Source organism: Macaca mulatta, chromosome X (assembly GCF_049350105.2).
Source record: "Macaca mulatta isolate MMU2019108-1 chromosome X, T2T-MMU8v2.0, whole genome shotgun sequence".
NCBI lineage: Eukaryota > Metazoa > Chordata > Mammalia > Primates > Cercopithecidae > Macaca > Macaca mulatta.
Genome location: NC_133426.1, coordinates 15,102,501 through 15,123,116, shown reverse-complemented (window position 1 = coordinate 15,123,116; position 20,616 = coordinate 15,102,501). Strand labels below are relative to the sequence as shown.

The window sequence follows — 20,616 nt, the reverse complement described above, 5'->3', positions numbered from 1 at the left end:
ACAGCTGCTTCCCTCCCTAGGAACTGCCCTGCTTTCTACTTGGGGATGGCCCACAGTCAATGGTTTGCTGATGTGGGGATGTAAAAACTTGGGTCACATTGTCTCCAGCTGGGACAATTCTGAAGGTTCATCTCAACTCCAGAGCTCCCTGTTGGATTGGCTAAAGCCTCTGTAGTAACTGCATTGCTGGTCGGCTTCTCCCCCTGCCAAATCCTGCTTTTTTCACTTCTTAAGTTGTATCTCCTGAGAACACAGCCCAGTATACTATCTTCCTGCAACTCCCCGTCTTAGAGCTTAATCTAAGACTCAGGGATGTCAAAGACAGGATTCTTCCATTTGTGGGAATTTCAGTTCCGATGTGTTGATTTCAAGTGAGGAAGCACAGGAAGCATTTGCAAAACTGGAAAGGGCCCCAGCAATTGTCACTGATGTTTATTATTCCTCTCAATGCCCAGGGGCTCTGATAGCAGCACCTGTAAGACGCCTCACTGCGTGATGGTGTTTTAATTGTTCCACCTGTAGACTTATTAGGAGCTTGGTTACATTTCCTTCTTGTTGGTTTGGTGTTTGCAGTGGATGACTGCAGGCCGGGGCATTCTGCACGCCGAGATGCCTTGCTCAGAGGAGCCAGCCCATGGCCTACAACTGTGGGTTAATTTGAGGAGCTCAGAGAAGATGGTGGAGCCTCAGTACCAGGAACTGAAAAGTGAAGAAATCCCTAAACCCAGTAGGGATGGTGTGACAGTTGCTGTCATTTCTGGAGAAGCTCTGGGAATAAAGGTAAGCCAGGCTGTTGTGTCTATTTAACCTGAGGCATGCAGTGACATAAGGCTGGCCCCTTCTGGGTTGTCAGCTCTCACTAAGTTTACCAAAATTCATGTCCCATGGGATGGACTTGAATCATAGGTGTCAGAGTAAGTGCAACCTAAGAAAACTCAGAAATTTTTGCTGCATACAAACCCATAGAGTTAGGAAAATTACAAGAAAGCAAGCTCATATATAGTTTGGTCAAGAGCAATTTTCAAAGTATGTCTTCATGTGTGTGCTGATTTAGCCTAATTCCTTTCACTTATAGTGCAGCTTTATGCTTTAAATTGTAGCTCCTCAGTACAGCAAGGTTGCTACCTTTAAGAAACAACCAAAAAGCAAGACCAAACTCCCCTTCACAAAGATTTATGTCAATTACTTATGCTTAACTTAGTAATGTAAGGAAAGCACACTACTACATTGCAGAAAGTTTATTTTTAAATTTTAACTTGACAGTTTGTCTAACCCATACATGACATGCCCTGTACATTCTTTTCAACTGGAACTTTATACTATTTGGGTTTATAGTCTCACCTTTTTGATCGAATAAATCAATTTAGGCTAAAGATTATGGATATATTTGTGGGAGGAAAGGGGTGGGGCAAACGCCATGTTAATTGCACACCAGAACTGCTTCTGGGGAGGATAAGATTCCTCACACCCACCAATTTGAGGTAGTGGCAAGCTGGGTAGTGTACTCTCTGAGGTGGGGTTTCCCAGAAGCAGACCCTGAGATGAAGATTCCCATGCAAGTGATTTTTGAGTAAGTGCTCCTAGGAGAACAGTAAAAGGAATCAGGACAAATTGGGGGAGGAAGTGAAGCAAGGCTGCCATCTCAGGCAAAGTCCTGAAGAGGGTGGCTTTACCTTGATCCTGCAAGACACTTTGGAGGATCAACGTGCCTCAGAGATGTCCGAGCCCATCCCTGGCAACGGAGCTGGGCTTTCATGCTCCCTTACCCAATGGTCATTAGTTATAGCCATTAACTTTGAGGTGGAGGCACAGAAAGGGTTAAAAGGGATCTGAAGGGATCTGGGAGAAGTCCTGACGTCGGATACTACACATGGAACCTGGCACTGAGTGAATCAAGATAATGGGAGTTCCTCTGCCATTCTCCCAGTGCACAACCAGCACTTAAAACTATTTAAAACTAACTTCTGTAAATTTTATTTTTTTGATGTGCACCATCAGGGTTAATGGCTTGGCAGTGGCTACTAACCAACCACTCAATGGGATGCATGGGATGGTTAACAGATTGGTCATAGTTGGCCGGGCGCAGTGGCTCACGCCTGTAATCCCAGCACTTTGGGAGGCCGAGACGGGTGGATCATGAGGTCAGGAGATTGAGACCATCCTGGCTAACACAGTGAAACCCCGTCTCTACTAAAAATACAAAAAATTAGCCGGCTTGGTGGCGGGCGCCTGTAGTCCCAGCTACTCGGAAGGCTGAGGCAGGAGAATGGCGTAAACCCGGGAGGCGGAGCTTGCAGTGAGCCCAGATCACGCCACTGCACTCCAGCCTGGGCGACAGAGCGAGACTCCGTCTCAAAAAAACAAAAAAACGATTGGTCATGGTTATTGGTTGGGACTTACCAGTTTTTGTATTTCCTGAACTATAACCAAAGTTTTACTGTTTTTGTTTTTGTTTTTTTTTTACCTCTACCCTGCCTAGGTATATGGATTGTTTTGTTTTGTGTTTCTAATGCAAACAAAAGTAATTGAATACCATACTTTGCCATTGGAAAAAACCCTTTGTTGTGTTTCTGTGACTCGTTTCTGTTTTGCCGAGCATTGGTCAGTGAGTGCCCTTTTCAGCTGTTTGTGAAGAGTTTCCTTCCCTTGAGCTCTGCAGAAGAGGGTTAAGATCCTGTGAGGACTTCCTGGTGTAGCAGCAAAAGATATCGTTGGGTATAGTGTCAGGCAGAGCGGTCTAAAGGGAGCTGAATTAATACAGATATGAAGCTGCTCACTGCATCTCACATGGTATTTTCCTTCCCTGTTTCCAGGACTCTAAGGTTTTAGGGACATGCCTTTAGGGGATACTGAGATGGATAGTAGAGGGCAAGAAGCCCCCCTCTGTTTCAACCAAAGCACAAGACTTTGCCCAATTTCATATATTGTAATTGTCCATAAGATTTGATTTAGAAAAAGAGTCGAACTATTGGCAGTTCAAAAGAGAAATCAGACCAGTGATTTAGTAGATTAGCAAAGCCAGTGATATCACGAATCCTTAGAGTTTACAACTACTTCTCATTTACAGAAATTGTAAGGCAATTTAAGGTTGGAGCCAGTAAAGCACTTTCAAGCAGCAGACCGTGTGGTCTTGTAATCACAGCCAAGGATAAGAGACCAGAGGTAATGTTTTAACTTTGTAAAATAATGTCTTAGTGTCTGCCAGCTTCTGTTATTTCTTTTTGTTGAGTAAAATCTCTGAAGTGAATTATATTCTCCTAAGTAAATGATCAGTCCTTCTTATGAGTGAATTTTAATAATAACGCCTCTTGGAACTATGGGCAGCATTAATTTAGATTTCAGGAGGCAGCGTGGTGCAGTGGTTACCAGCATGGACTCTGGAGATAGAATGCCTAGGTTAGAATCCTTACCATGAACTAGCTGTGTGGCTTTGGGCAAGCCAGTTAACTTCTCTGGACCTCAGTGTCTCATCTATTAAATAGGGTATTTTGCAAAGATTAAGTGACTTTTTATACATTAAACTCTCAGAATAGTGCCAGACACATTGTAAGCACTACGTAAGTGGCAGTTATTATTTTGATTAATTTATGGTAACTTGAACAGGAGCTGGGCTGAGATTTATGTCTGCCATCTAAGCTAAAGGGATTTGCTGTGATTTGGGAAAGGTGATTAACCTGCACTCAAGAAAGGACACCAGTAAGAGTCATTTTAAAGATGGGGAGCAACTGGCCATTTCTTTGTGGGTCTCATAAGAAACATCGTTGTGCACATCTGAAGCCTTAATATCTGATCAACAAGGAATGACTGGGTCTTCAAAGGTCTAGACCTACCATAAAAAGAAACTGAAGATTGTTTTGCATCAGGAAGATAATTTTAAGTTAAATGACAAGGTGAGGCTGAGAATATATATTTCAAGAGATTAATGTATTTACAACCAATATAGAATCAACAACTTCCATCTCCACAACTAAAATATCTAGAAAATGGAATTAGCGATCATTTCAACTTTAATATTCATGTGAATTACCTGAGGGTCTTGATAAAATGTAGACTCTGATTCAGCACATCTGAGGTGGGGTCTAAGAGTCTACATTTCTAACAGTCTCCCAGGTGATGCCGATACTGTGGTCTGGGGACCACTCTTTCGAACATGCATAATGGGCATGGGATCCAAGACACAGGAGTTTACCCATCTTGAGAAATCATTTGATTAAGCTCCTATAGAAGATGTCAAATGATCTGGTACTGTGGATTTTGGCAAATCTTATTTAGCTTTTCTGGACCTCAGTCCAGACATCCACAAAAAAGGTGTGTGTGGGGGGGGCGTTGTATAAGATACTGTTGCTTTTATGAGCAACAAAACTGTTTTTTTGATACTACCAAGGGTAGCTGTATGCCTGTTTCGCAGGTTGTATGTGTCTGAGCATTTATTCAACGCTTGGAAAGCCAAAGCAGAACAAGATTCTGCCAGGACAGCATGGTCAAAAGTGAAGACTGAACAGGGAGAAAAGGTTAAAATGGCATAGTTTGAATAGTTCCTGTCACTTTTGGAAGGTCACAATCACATGTTTATTTCATGAAAGTATGAAATTCTCCAAACCCCATTCCATCTTTATCAGACAACCAATCAGCAATATTTATTGCCAGCTCTCTTTGGGACACAATTCTTTTTCCAAAAACACGCCTCTACTTGCCTCCTGCTACTCTAAATTCTGTTGTCAGAACCAAACCTTGAGGAGGCCTCAGCCCCACTGGGGTTAGAGAAAGGCAATCTGGAACCAGATGGCCTTGGTTCAAGGCCAGCTCACCAATGACTCACTCTGAAGAAGTCACTTAAGATTGCTGTGCCTCAGTGTTCTCATCTGTAAAATGGAGAAGATTATAATGACCCAGCTCAGAGGGTTGCTGGGAGAATTAGGTTGGCTATTACTTGTAAAGTACTTAGAACTGGTGCAGAGTAAGCCCTGTATAAGTGGTTGCTCTTTTCACTTCCATACAAAAATCTTTGGGCAGTTTTCATGTGGCCTGCAAATGTAACCAAAAGAATCTTTCTTCTGACGGTCAGTCTGTATATTCATGTGTTGGATGATAACCAAATTTAAAAAAATTTAATTTTCAAAAATGCCTGCTAAACATCTCATGTAATTCACTCAGATCGTACCACTGTGCACTTAGCACCAGAAACAATGCCTGAGACATAAAAGATGATCAATAAATATTTTCAAATGAGTAAATGAAATCATTAAAATATACATGGATGCTGGAATAAGAGAAATGAAGGTAAAGTAGTAAGAAGATAGACAATATAGGGATTAGGAATGAGTGAAATAAGCTTAAAATGAGCTTGCTAAAAAGTTAAGAGAACAATAAAATTAGCTAAACTATATGTTAAAGTAAGCTATTTAAGGGATTAGGAAGTAAGGAAATAAAAACCAGATTGATCTTTTTTTTTTTGTTTCTTTAAATGTGGACTCTTTTGCAGGACCCAAATTGTTCTTGCAGGTTTCTTCAAGCAGTGATAATAATGGTGAACAGAGGTTCAGAGGCTTGTGGTTCCCCTTGGGAGTCCACAGGCAGGTGTCTTATCTGCTTTAGCTTCCTCCATGTGGCTTTTCAGGGCATGGCTTGAGCTCCAGAATAGTGGATATACTTACCAGCTTTCTAGGCATTTCTTGTGGGTATCTCCCCTCCCTTGCCGGTTTAGCTCTACAAGCATTGGAAGACCCCATGTCCCTCGGGCAATTCTTTCCTAGTCAACAAGCAACCTGCCCACTAATCAGCGTCTGTTGGTTGTGGGTTGACAAGTAATTTATAATCAAGCCTATAATAATCCCCTGTGATTTGGAGGGCTGATGGAGTCTCCTGGCTACAGCAAGCCACTGGTGCACACACACGATTTTTCCTGTACCAGAACTAGAGAGAAATAGCTGCCCAGGACATTTTCCAGGTGTTGCTTCCATCCAAGAAACTTTTAGGGGCTGGATGTTATTTGAAACACTTTATCACCAAAATGCAATTTTGTCAGTATTCCTTCTACCTTACCTTGATTAAAAATATATTTTATGTGGCTTTTAGGGAATTACTTTTATAGCACATGCAAATGGCAGTGGATTTTGGGCAATCAGAATACTGGAAGGTAAACTTAAAACATTTTTGCATCTTTGTAAACTCAGAACATTTTCAGGGGAAATTTGACTTCTTTGATTATATTGGGCACATTTAAGGAGCTCCTCCCTCACCTGCCTTCCTGCATTTGCTTCTGTCCACTGTGTGATGTGGAGAGAGTTAGGATCTTCCCATAGGAGGCTGCTCTTTTCTTCTCAGGCTCAAGAGAACATTATTTCGGAGTAGCATTAAAAAAAAAACTATTATATTGTGGAAACAGGTAACATATACACACACACTTTTTTTGCCTTTGAAATATTCCAGCAAGTTCATGGATCTAGCTAAAAAAAAAAAATCACAGATATTCTCCTAATGGCAGAGAGTATGAGAGGGGCACGGGGTTTCTGACATACGGAGCTTGAGTCAACAGGCTCCAGTTGTCCCAGAGAGCAAGCAAAGGGAAAACAACACTTGCTCGGGAAGGAATTCTCCCTCCCAAAGACCTCTCCTTTAATTTATTGTATTTATAAATCAGAGCGCTCTGTGATAGATTTAAAAACTGGATATTTCACAAATGTTCCCTTTGGGGTGAGGGTAGCAGTGATAAGGATGGACCTGAAACTTCTTTCAGTATGTCTTTTAATTTTTACTTTTGAAAGATAGAAATGCTTACATATTTAAAATATCAAGTTAAACCAGAAAAGAAAAAAGAAACAAGTCTTAAAATCAAAAACAAATAGAAACAAGTGAAGAAGCTAAAATTGGTGCAAAGATACTGGCAACATAACCACACAGAGAAAACATTAATTTGAAGGGCTTTTAAACATGATTTCCTGGCTGTACATTTGAGTGGGATATATTCTAAAGACAAAGAGAACAGCAAAAAATATTTTAAACTTTACTCCATAGTTTTTGTTGTTAGTGTTGGTTTTATAATTTCATAACAAGTTAATGTGTATTATGAAATAAAACAAATTAGTAAATTTGTTAATGTTTATAGGAATCAAGATTTTCAGTATAAGAAAAATGGATACAAATATAAAAGAGCTAAGAAAAATACTGTAATATTCATTGTTAAATTCAACATTAAATGGACATTTTAAAACAGTGGATGGCCATTATTTCTTTGAGGCAGTTTCTGGAAACAATATGATTTGATCATTTTTGGAGTCCAAGATTTTTGATGGTGCAATATATGTTTCTTTCTGATAACAACTCCATTCTCCACTGATTATTTCCATTGATTATTTTATGGTTCATGTTTAATTAAATGCTATGAGAAGTGCTTTAAAAAGTTCCACCTAAGAAATTCACAATCACCCTAATGAGTTCTGGTGAAATTCCCCTTTTAAGACATTCTATAACTATATTTTAATGGATAGATAGGGGGAGAAAGTAAAGGAAGTATCCACATGAATCAGAGAGCTTCCTGGTCTCATTTTGACACAGGGCAAGGGAGGAAGCAGAACATTTTCTGCAAAATACTGTAGAAAAAAGGGGTTGAGGATTTCCCCATCTTCATCTCCTTGCTTCTGTGCACCAAGGTCCAACCCAGGTCCCCTCTCTTTGGTGCAGCCTTCTCAGCTGTCCTGGCCAGCAAGCATTTCAACTTCTGCCAAGATCAACACAGCCATTCCGTCTTCATAACTCTTGAGATTTTGGGGCTGATGGCATTTAATTTACATGTCCCATTTCTCCTTAATTCCTATTAGGCACCTGCTGTGTGTACATCATGCAGTTCCCTGGAGATACAATGTGAATAAGATACAACCACTGTCCTCAAAAATGCTCACAGTCTAGCTTGGGAGAGAAACCAGCAAACAACAGTAGTATAATGTGACACAGGAAACACGAAAACAGCAGTATGTGGAAATCTCATGATACTCCAGAATAGGGAGAATCAATTCTGCTTGTGTGGATGGAGCAAGGGAAAGAAAAGAAAGATTGGGCAGGGATCACGTCTTGTAATGGCTTGTATAAAGACTTGGATAGTAAGAGTGCAGTACCTATTTAGGCATCCTGATGCAGGCTGCATAGGCAACCACATACTTGTGGAGTTGTGGCAGGGCAAGAGGAAGGAAATGATGCAAAATATGGGGATGGAGAAAAACCCAAGTCTGTCTACTTCTGGATTTTGCCTAAGGCCAATATTTGTTGTATGCATATTCTTGCATCCTTCTCTCACAAGGTTTTAAATAGCAGGGCATGAGGTTAAGGTGCAGTGGCCTCCCAAGCATGCTATATGCAGTCCATCTCATCTCAGGTTTCATGAAGCAGTTTATTCTATGGGATGTGCCTGCCACAGGCCATGTAGCCTCAGCAGATGATCAGCAACATTCCACAGACAAGTGCAAAACTTGGCTTGGATTCACTGTTGAGAATAGGCACAATTAGGTCTGTTAGTCTTGTTTAGTAAATAGGAAGACACCAAAGAAATGTACCCAGCAACTTCAAAGAACTTGTCTCATGGTAGGCAGCCATAGTTGGCACTTCATTTGCAGTTAGGAATGTGCAAATAAACAGTGGCCAGGATCTGCTCAAATCAGCTGGACAAAAGCTCGCTCTTGCCCAGGGCAGCCCACTCACCCCAGAAATACCATTCTTGGTGTGTACAAAGGGTGCCAGATGTTCTTATTCATTCACGATGTCCCTGCTGACCTAATCCCTAAGAAGTACATTCCAGTCGTGGCGACAAGCCCTCCCCTTCCAGTGAATGAAGAATGGATAGGTGCACTTTTAAACCAGAAGTAACACCCTGTGCCATTCATACTTTGTTGGCCCTAGTGATCAGGATTGTAACTTAGCAGGGAAATTTAGACTAAGAGCATAATAAAAGCTATTAAAAACACCAAGGTGTCAACTTCAATAAAGGCTAGTGGTCACTTTAGTATATTATTGTAATCACTTCCATGGCCATCAAGACTTGTCCATTTAGGATATAGTACGTCTTTTCCCAGGAACACATTACATATTTTTTCTAACCACAGAAAAAAATGCAGGACAGCTTCAGAGAGCTGTCTTGAGACTCTTGCGTGTTGCATTAAAAACTGAGCTCTTGTGGATATAAATGAAGTGGATGTCAGTATTTTAAAAACTGGTATCAGCGGCCGGGCTTGGTGGCTCACGCCTGTAATCCCAGCCCTTTGGGAGGCCAAGGCAGGCAGATCACGAGGTCAGGAGATCGAGACCATCCTGGCTAACGTGGTGAAACCTCATCTCTACTAAAAATGCAAAAACAAAATTAGCCAGGCGTGGTGGTGGGCGCCTGTAGTCCCAGCTACTCTGGAGGCTGAGGCAGAAGAATGGCGTGAACCCGGGAGACAGAGCTTGCAGTGAACTGAGATCGCGCCACTGCACTCCAGCCTGGGCCCTGGGCGACAGAGTGAAACTCTGTCTCAAAAAAAAAAAAAAAGAAAAGAAAAAAACTGATATCAGCATATATAAAACTATGCTGTTGATAGCTGCAAACACAGTACTTTATTTTGACCAAAGCAGAAATCCTTTGGATCATGTAGCTTTTGAATAATTTGATCAAGCTCACACTCAAATGTGTTGAGCAAATTCAGGTTCAGATAAAATTCTGATTACTGGAAGCAGTAGAAGTTTATAGTATGTAAATTATATCTCAATAAATCTGTTTTGAAAAAGAATTCTACTCCTGTGGACAGGTATAGGTACTCCAAGATAGCAAAGTATTTAGACATTTCAACTCAAATGAGCTCTAAATCATTGATAGTAACAATTAAAGGAATAGCATGTTCTGTCATAAAAATCACAGGGAATCTTTTTTTTTTTTTTTTTTTGCCATCCATTACAGATCCAGGGGCTGTTCACTATTCCTTTGGCTTAGTAAAATGAAATGAGGTAACTGATACTATAGTTCAGTTGAGTTCAGCAAACATTTACTAAGGACCAGCTGCATGCAAGACCCTATAGAGGTATGAAGGAGAAAAGGTGAAAAAATCAGGGGGCTGGATGGATGCAATTGAAGGGACAGACATACAAACTGATAGCATGAGTATACTGTGGTGAGTCAGCACACTAGAAATCATGGCAGGCTAATGGGAAAGCAGAGGAGGAGGCTCAGCCCAATCTGGAGGTCCAAGAAAAGCAGGTCTAAGTCTAAAGGAGAAAACTGACCTGGCAAAGAAGGGTGGGATGTCTAGATCAACTCGTTAGGGTTATTTGAATAACCTCATTATTTGAATAACTTGTGAGTCTTATTCAACTCATGGCTCTGGACAGCTTTGAATATGGCCCAACACAAATTTGTAAACTTTCTTAAAACATTGTGAGATTTTTGTTTGTGATTTTTCTTTTCTTTTAGCTCATCAGCTATCACTTGTGTTAGTGTATTTCATGTGTGGCCCAAGACAATTCTTCTTCCAGTGTGGCCCAGGGAATCCATCTTGGCCACCCCTGGTCTAGATGGTGCAGAAGGAGACAGCATGGGTAGAGGTGTTTCTGCACAGAGGTGTGAAACAGTGTTCAGTGGTATAAACCAATGCTTTAAGAAGGCCTTCAAAACACACGTTCATTTTCTTAAGTATGAAAATCGGAAAAGTTCTTATCTTTCCTATGTAAAATGTGTCTGGTAATTTGTGTGTTTCTCTCTCTTAGTTTTGTAAACTTTTCAAGTTTATTCTCTTTTGTTTTTAGAAGTATCTTGAATATACTGATGACATTTCACCTGGGCTAGTTGCTCGTGTGTGTTCTTTACCTTTTACCTCCCTCCCCGAGCCAACAAAACTAAAACAGAATTCCACAAACACAATGCTCTCACGATGCCATCTATTGGAGTCTTTTGTATCGAGAATATGGCTGTTATGTTTAGAATACAATATGGACTGATTAAGGTCTGGCTCCTCCAGGTTTGTTGAGAAATAAAACAATGACAATTTACCTCTTTTTCGTAAAATCTTAAAGCCCCCTTGCTTTCTTTGTTTTATTATTATTATTATTATTATTTTACTTTAAGTTCTAGGGTACATGTGCAGAACTGCAGGTTTGTTACATAGGTATACATGTACCATGTTGGTTTGCTGCACCCATCAACTCGTCATTTACACTGGGTATTTCTCCTAATGCTATCCCTCCCCCAGGTCCCCATACCCCGACCAGCCCTGGTGTGTGATGTTCCCCGCCCTGTGTCCAAGTGTTCTCATTGTTCAAGATGATAGTTTTTAACATTATGGAAGGAAACCATGATGGTCATAATTTTTCTACCCTAGATCAACTATAAATAGCAATTGGAGAAATTTAAATTTTTTAAAGGAAGCCATTTTGATGTCCAGAACAAGGCTCTTCTGTCCCACTGCCTTCAGTCACCTGCCTCTGATCCATTTTCTTCTCATCTCTGGGCTCTAAGAACAATGCTGGCTTCCCCACCGACCTCCCACCCCCACATGTTATTCTCTAGTTACAAAGAAGGGATACACGAGACAGAGGGAGAGCTGGACAGTGAAAAGGAGGAAGAAAAATAACGTGACACCGTTTCTGCACCATCTTGGTTCCTTTAACATTGATTTTTGGGCCTTTCCACCCTGTCTCCACCAAACAGATTTCTTGTAGACTGCTCCCTGCCTCTGTTTCGTTAGGTTTTCTGCCAATTGAGTCCCTCAGCCAGATTCTTTTCCTCAGCAGCCTCCACTCCTGGCTGTGGCAGTTCTGCTTGTCAGGAGTCAGTACCCAGCTATGATTTTGTCTGCCTTGGGAGACTTTGAGTGTCTCTAAGTAACTACCAAGACTTGGCTGGTGGATTTTCCCAGCATCAGATATGAATTTGAAGCCATCTGTTACACGTCAGTCCAAAAGAAGTTTTGAGCAAGAGTTCTGCTGACTGTCATTAAGTGTTTTCGTAGGTTTTAACCGACAAAGTCTGTCAGCCCAACAAAAGCAGACCAGTTTATTGAAGAGGGCCTAGAATTCAGTGGAAGCCAAATGTAGAGAGTTGAGGTTGAGAAGACCAAAAGACAACACAGGCATACCCCAGAGATATTGTGGGTTCAGTTCCAGATCACTGTAATAAAGGGAATATTGCAATAAAGCGAATCACACTTTTTTTTTGCTTTCAAGTGCATATAGAAGTTAAGTTTACACTATTTTGTAGTCTGTTAAGTGTGCAATAGCATTATATCTAAAAAAGTACATACCTTAATTAAAAAATACTTTTGTTGAAAAATGCTAATGATCATCCGAACCTCCAGCACGTCCTAATATTTCAGGTGATGGAGAATCTTGTCTCAGTGTTGATGGGTGCTGACTGATTAGAGTGGTGGTTGCTGAAGGTTGGGGTGGCTGTGGCAATTTCTTAAAATCAGACAACAATGTTATTTGCTGCATTGATTGACTCTTTGTTTCACGAAAGATTTCTGTGTAGCATGTGATGCTGTTTGATTATATTTTACCCACAGTAGAACTTCTTTCAAAATTGAAGTCAATCCTCTCCAACCCTGCCACTGCTTTATCAACTGAGTTTATGTGATATTTTAAAACTTTTATTGTTATTTCCATAATGTTCACAGCATCTTCACCAGAAGATCCCCTCTCAAGAAACTACTTTCTTTGCTTTTCGATAAGAATCATCTCCTCATCTGCTGAAGTTTTATCATGAGCTTGTAGCAATTCAGTCACATCTTCAGGCTCCACTTCTAATTCTAGCTCTCTTGCTATTTCCACCATATTTGCAGTGACTTCCTACACTGAAGTCTTGAACCCCTTAAAGTCACCCGTTAGTGTTGGAATCAACTTCTACCAAACTCCTGTTAATGTTGATATTTTGATCCCCTCCCATGAATCACAAATATTCTTAATGGCATCTAGAGCAGTGAATCCTTTCCAGAAGGTTTTCAGCTTACTTTGCCCAGATCCATTAGAGGAATCACCATCTACGGCAGCTATAGCCTTATGAAATTTATAATAATTATGATTATTATACTTATAATTAATAAAATAATTTAATTATTGAATATTAATTGTTAATATTATAATTAATTATAATAAGGAGTAATTTCGACTTTCACGTCTTATTATTTCAGACTTGAAAGTCAAAATTACTCCTTGATCCATGGGCTGCTAAATTGATATTGTGTTATCAGGCAACATTAATCTCGCACATCTCCATCAGAGCTCTTGGTTGACCAAATGCATTGTCAATGAGCAGTAATATTTTAAAGGAATATTTTTTTCTGAATAGTAGGGCTCAATAATGGACCTAAATATTCAGCAAACCATGCTGTACACAGAATAGCTTTCATTCAGGTTTTGTTGTTCCATTTCTAGAACACAAGTAGAGTAGATTTAGCATAGTTCTTAAGGGCCCTAGGATTTTTACAATGGTAAGTGAACATTGGCTTCAACTTAAAGTCACCAGCTGCATTAACCCCTAACAAGAAAGAGTCAGCCTGTTCTTTGAAGCTTTGAAGACAAACATCGACTTCTCCTCTCTAGCTATGAAAGTCATAGATGGAATCTTTCTCCAATATAAGGCTGTTTCATCTACATTGAAAATCTGTTGTTTAGTGTAGCCACCTTCATCAATGATCTTAGCTAGATCTTCTGGATAACTTACTGCAGCTTCTCCATCAGCATTTGCTACTTTAGCTTGTACTTTTATGTTATGGATTTGGCTTCTTTCCTTAAACCTCAATAACCAACCTCTGCTAGCTTCCAACTTTTCCTCTGCAGTTTCCTTACCCCTCTCAGCCTTCACAGAAGTGAAGAGAGTTAAGGTCTTGCTCTGGATTGGACTTTGGCTTAAGGGAATGTTGTGGATAGTTTGATCTTCCATCCAGACCACTCAAACTTTCTCCATATCAGCAATTAGGCTGTTTTGCTTTCTTATCATCTGTGTGTTCGCTGGAGTAGCACTTTTAATTTCCTTCAGAAACTTTTCCCTTGCATTCCCAACTTGGCTAACTGGTGCAAGAGGCCTAGCTCTTGACCTATCTCGGCTTTTGACATGCTTTCCTCACTAAGCTTAATCATTTCTAGCTTTTTATTTAAAGTGAGAGACACATGACTCTTCCTTTCTCCTGAACACGTTGAGGCCATTGTGGGATTGTTAACTGGTCTCATTTCAATATTGTTGTGTCTCGGAACAGGGAGACCCAAGGAGAGGGAGAGAGAGGGAGAACAGCCAGTTGGGGGAGCAGTCAGAACACACATTTATCAATTAAGTTCGATGTACCTTATGTGGGCACAGTTTGTGGTGCGTCAAAACAATTTCGATAGTAACATCAAAGATCACAGATAATAGATACAGTGATAATGAAAAAGTTTGAAATGTGGCACGAATTACCAAAATGTGACACTGAGACGTGAGGTGAGCACATGCTGTTGGAAAAATGACACCAACAGGTTTGCTCAACGTAGGGTTACCACAAACCTTCAATTTGTAAAAAAAAAAAAAAAAATACATATATTTACAAAGCACAATAAAGGAAGTGTGATAAAAAAAAGGCATGCCTGTACATCTTTCTTTCCCTCCCAAGTTCAGAACGAACTGAGAGGGAGACCGAGGAGTTGACCAGATAGGGATCCAAATATTATCTTTCTTACCAGTAAAATCTAGATAAAAGCACATGACTTATATCTGAGACCTGTTGGGCTTCTTAATACTTCCCGCACTTCATTAACCATGTCCAGGCAGAAGTGTACACACAGTCACAGGCATCTTCTTCAGAGGCAGGCTTACCTCTTGACAGAAGAAGAGAGAAAGAGAAAGAAAGAAAAAGAGCCCAGAAGGGCGTGAGCTGAGCATACTCAGTCCCTTGAATTACTCTTACCAGCTGGATCCCACCTCCTGCCTCCCCCTCACCCTCAGGGATTAGTGAGAAAGGCAGAGAACAGCTGGCAGTATTGCCTCATGGGGCTATTAGGGAGGGGTCTGGAGGCTCCTTCGAACATTCCCTGATGTTTTTTTCTATTAACATATTAGAGTCAGACGCTTAGCCATGACTGCCCCCTCAAGGAAAGAGATGAGAAATTTATCAGTGTGAACCCCCTCACATAAAAACTAACTTCTGTTCTCTGGGATCAATTTTACCCCCAGAACAATCTGAAATGTATATGGAGAGTTTTTTGTTAAATTCACACCAAGGCATATCTGTCTTCTAGGCTGCACGTTCATTTTATCTAAATATTAAAATATCACAAATTTGTACATAAACCTCTCCCATCATCAAACTTCTAAGACAAAAGTAAAGTTCTGATCTAAAACCCCTTGTCCTTATAAATCACATTAAAATAAATTAGAATTAAAATTACATTCTAAATAAGATGCCAAAGCATCTTTATCCAATTTTAACCCTGCTTTGCTTGGGTAGAATAAGGATTTTCTTTTTTCTTTATGAGCATCGTAGCCTGAGTTGCCTCCCCTGAACTGGATGTGACTCCATTAGGTCTGCCAAACTTGAATCCATTCAACCTCAATTCTCATTCGTTTCACTTTAGAAATAGTCCCAAAAGGTAATAAAAGACACATTTATCACAATACCAGTTTTGGTTCCGTGAAATTTTATTGCACAAGCAAATCTCCAAGTCCTAGAGCAGTTATATCTGCAGAGAATTGATGTACTTGGTCAGTCCAGAGTATTAACATAGTTGGGGAAACAAAACCATGTATCCATACCATCTCCACTCTCTGGGGGGAGACATTTCTGTCTTTGTGTAAGTTGTATGCTTGTGTTAGTGGTAACTCCAGGCACCAGATCTTAAGAAAATCCTGTACTCAACTATGGAAAGCTGATAAGAATATGAAGAAATGTTCCTTTCATCAATATGCAGAAAAATAGAAATTTGAATAATATGCTGCCACTTGACACCCTTCAAATTAAGAAAAAATACAAAGTTGGGTACTGTGAAGTGCTGGCAAGGATGGAAAGCAATGGAAACTTCATGTTTGGCAGGTGGGTGTAACTGTGTTCATTGTGGAGGGCAAGTTGACATTACTCAGTGAAGCTAACACTGCATACAGGGTATGTCCCAGAAATTTCACTCCTAATACTTATTCCATCAAAACTTCACCAAGCAGACATATGGCAGTGGTCATCCCAGCATTGTGAGTAATAGAAAGGAGTCAGAGTTGATATAGGTGTTCACCACTGAGATAATGAATAAGTGAAATATGGTGGTTACATATGATGGAATATAGTGTAGCTGCCAGAAGCAATGGGCTATATTCACTTGCAGTTATATTATTAACTCTCAGGGAAAAAAATGAGGAATAAATCAGAAAAGAAAGCAGCTTAGCACACAATGCTACTCATTTTTCAAGGACACCTATCTATCTAAATAAATACACTGAGGGTAGATTGGAAGGATGTCTATTACATATGCTCAACTGAGAGCCAATGGGAAATGGTCTTGAGATGGGGGATGATGGGGGAAAATAACACAAAACAAGAGGGGTGCCCATGGATGTATGATGACTCTGTGCCATGGAATATAGTGTACAGCCAATTCAATTCCATGAACCAGGGCCAGAGAGAGAGAGAGAGAGAGAGAGAGAGAGAGAGAGACAGATTTGTGTCTAACACCAGCTTTTAACTTGGTTGGCAAAGGTGACCTCCTGTGTGGCTGATTTAGGGATTCTAAAAAGTCCAACATATGACAGAAAATCTTCCTGTCACGTTATTAAAACTGTACCATTAGAGTCCATCCTTCAACAGTATGAGGGATTGAAAGGAGCATAGGCTGTGGAGTCAAACACACCTGGGTTCAAATCTCAGCTCTGTTGTTTAATACATCTGTGACCTTGGGAAAATTATTTTGAGCCTTTATTTCCTCGTCTGCCAAGTGAGGATGATAATACACAGTCCTTGAGGGTTTTGTATGGTATTTAATGTGCCTAGCAACATAGAGGGTACTTAATAAATATTTCTTTCCTTTTCCCTTATCTTTTCTTCTCCCACATTCCCTTTTATCATTAGTCTTTACTGACAGCAAATCTCTAGAAATTCTTGGGTTGGGAAATGAAAATGGCCAACATCTTTTATGGGCTTATGAGGTGCTAAGTTCTAAGTCAGAGCTGTCTGATAAAAATATAATGGGAGCAACATGTAACTTCAGATTTCATAGTAAACATTTAAAAACTGAAATAAAACAGGTAAGATTAATTTTAATAGCATATTAAATCCAATATATCCAAAACATTATCATTGCAACATGTAATCGATATAAAATTATAATGAGATAGCTCGCACATTTTGTTACCAAGTCTTTGAAATCTAGTGTGTATTTTACACTTGCAGCACATCTGTGCAGACTGGCCACATGTCACGTGCCCAGTAGCCACATGCAGTGAGTGGCAACTGTATTGGACCATGAAGTTCTGAGTTCTTTATATGTGTCAATTCTTTTAATTCTGATTTAACTTGGGTTCTCTGGAAAACAAAGCCCAAGGCAAGTATTATTTGCAATCCCAGGGCAGTGGGAGTGAAGGAGAAGGGAAGTGAGACAGATGCTTGGCCATGTAGGATGCCTGTTCAGAAAGCTGTACCTCAGAACTTTCTAAGGGAGCAAGAGTTTGTCTGTTGCCCCACATCTTCCATTCCTCTTTGGTCAGTTTGCCCATGGGGAGCTAATTCCCTGCCCTTCTGGTTTGGGTCACCCAACCCCTGCAGACAGCCTCTGAATAGGCCACATGTCCCATTCTATGGCTTGGATCTGTATCCAAATGTGGGCATGAAGAGAGAATCCAGAGCCTCAGTAGGTCGGTTGGGTCAAGCCCAGACTCTGGAGCTGCTGGAACTCCCACCACTGAGAGGACAATCAAGACGATGTCAGAACTTGACAGTCAGCTAGGAGAGGCCAAGGCATCTGGCAATGTCAACAGTTGCAACAATGATGGCACTTACAGATCTCCATAAGAGGCCAAGGGCTGAGGAGCTACAATGAGGCTGAGTGACTCTGAGGAGGCATGTAAAATGTATACAATTGAATTCTGACAACAACCTAATGAGATAGGGAACTGAAACAGTGAGATTAGCACCTTGCCTAGGGTTACACATATAGTAAATGACAGAACTGGGATTCTAACTGGATGGTCTGACTCAGGGTTTGTGCTCTTAATCACATGCTCACATAGGTCCTTCACCAGTTTGGCACAACCCAATAGAAATCAGATTTTTTGTTGAGAGAAGGTTTTGTCTTGGAAACTTTTAAAGACTGAAAAGGCTTAGGAGGAGAGATACATGTTGAAGCGTTCAAGAGGAAAATCTTGGCCCATCTGTGATTTTGCCAAGGATCTGACCACTCCCTATTTGCACAGGAATTCATGAATGATCCCTGACCTGAATTGAGGATATATACTGATTCCTTGCCTAGTGTTCCAGCCTTTCATCAGATTTGGTCAATTCTTCAATTTTTCTGAGCTGGTGCTGAATAGCAGGGAACTACCTCTCCTCTTGTTTGTGGATACACAGGAGGCCATATTCAATACTTTTAGGACCTATTTGAATACTATATTTAGATGGGTTGATGTGGTATATTTGGGGACTGGGGCGTTGATCAAGGAAGAGACAGTTTCATGAGAGGTAGTAACGTGCAAACTTTATTTGGGCAGTGCTCAGACAAGGTTGCATAAGAGGGAAAGTTCCTCATAGCTGGAGTTTTTCCAGAGACAGTGGCACAAGGCCACCACTCAGAAAGGAAATAGGGCAAGACACCTGAAGGAGTAGGGGAAATCAGAGAGAAGGATTACACGTCTAGGTGATATCACTCAACAGCAAGGTGAGGTTTCTCTGGATTAGAGAGCTCTGAAGGACATTAGCAGTTTGAGGTCTTATAGCTGGCTTGCAGATGTTGGTAATAGTTTATCTTATTTCTGGCTAGCAGATGTTGGGAATAGTTTCACAGTGTATATGAAGTAGGTAGGCTCTAAATGGCTAAAATTTTGTTCATTTTGGAATATATTTAAAGCAATTCGATGTGTGAAAATTGGAGTTTGGCATCAGTGTGCTTTGGGATAATGGTCCTATCCTAGTGTAAGGAAGTAACCAACATGGGGGCCATTTTCACCTAATATACAGGGGCTGTCTCTGGCCCATTTATATAGTAGTTGTACAGGAAACTTTCCATTCATTCATTCAGCTCTTCCATTGCCATAATGGTGTGTTAGGATATGAACAAAGTTCTTAGGGCAACACGAATCTAGAATTCCTGATAGAATGAGATGCTTTTCAAAGCAAACCACCACTTACTGTTCCATTTTCTTCTGGTACTTTCATTTGAATCAGAATGTCAGGTAGCAATGGATACCAAAGATAAGCTCTCCAACTCCACCACTTTGTAAATGAGAAAACGGAAACCCAACTAGGCAAAAAGTCTTTCCCAAGGTCACACAGCTCATTGTGGAAGAAGAACAGACCCAATCAGGTTTCCTGAATTTTTGCCCCATTTTATTTGAACATTTCCCCTGCCTTAATCACACCATTCAGCCCTGATGCATAAGTTTGCTGAGTGTATCTATCTCCAGTTAGGGAATGCTTTAGCGCATTTTCATGGAAGGAAGGTTCAAAATGACCCTGTCTCTTTCTACACCGAAAGGGTACCTTCAGGCACACGCCTCTGTAAGCAGACACCCCTGCCTGTCTGTGTCAGAACATCCTGCAAATGATCACGTAGAAGGAGCCCTAGACCATAATAAAGTCCCTCTTCATTAATTTTAGTCATAAAATTGAAGAATCATATCTATATGAAGGTATCCGTACTCAGAGCTCTATGAAATCTTTGCCAATGAGTTTCCCGTGTTACATCTTGATGCACTTTCCTACGAGAACTCTTAAAAATATTTTAGTAAATAGCAAATGTAACTAATAAACATTAGAAGCTTTGTGAGGAATATTCTAGCTTTGGTTAATAGATTTGCTGACTCAGTCTTGGAATACATTACCCATGGATTGAAGTTAACAAATAGGAAGGCTCTGTGTTAGTCTATTTGGGGGCCATTTGTGGTTTTATTATACTGTTGCCTTTATAGGGTTATAGATGGATTATTTATACAAGACATAGGAATTTGTTCTTTTTCTGGTTTTAATTTTCCAAGAAATTGGAACATCTGTAACCCAATTTCAGTCAAGGATGCTGACTCAAAGGGTGAAGAAATCAAAGTCCAGTTTCACAATTAACGTGTCTCTGGTTAAATTTCAGTACTGTGAGTCCCTGTCATCATCTTTATTCTCTTCCCCTTTAGTTCTTCTTTTCTCACTACTCTTCCCATAAATAAAAGGCGAGAAAGAGAAAGACAAGAGTATTACTACTGATTAAAGGGCTGCTTGAAAAAGAATACCATAGACTGAATTTGGCTATGTTCAAAATTCTTGGTCAGCTAGACAGCTTGGTGTTCAAGACTGTCCACAGTCTTTTATGGTTGATAGAAGTTAAAAACGTTTTTTGGCCCTCTCTAAATCCCTCCCTACGAAGAGTCATTGGCATTTTGCCTAAGAGTTCCTTGTCTTCTCTTTGTGTAGCACTTCATGTATATGTCAAAATATGATTACAGAGTTTTAA

At 40.3% G+C, this 20,616-nt stretch overlaps 1 protein-coding gene across 3 annotated transcripts in view; it reads left to right on the top strand.

The window, feature by feature from the left end:
- PIR (pirin) overlaps positions 1-20,616 on the top strand; it is a 113,292-nt gene that overhangs the window by 39,295 nt on the left and 53,381 nt on the right. For all 3 annotated transcript variants that reach the window (NM_001194909.1, XM_015126979.2, XM_001116938.4), the window contains 1 exon segment: positions 574-780. In NM_001194909.1, the coding sequence (NP_001181838.1) occupies positions 574-780 (207 nt within the window).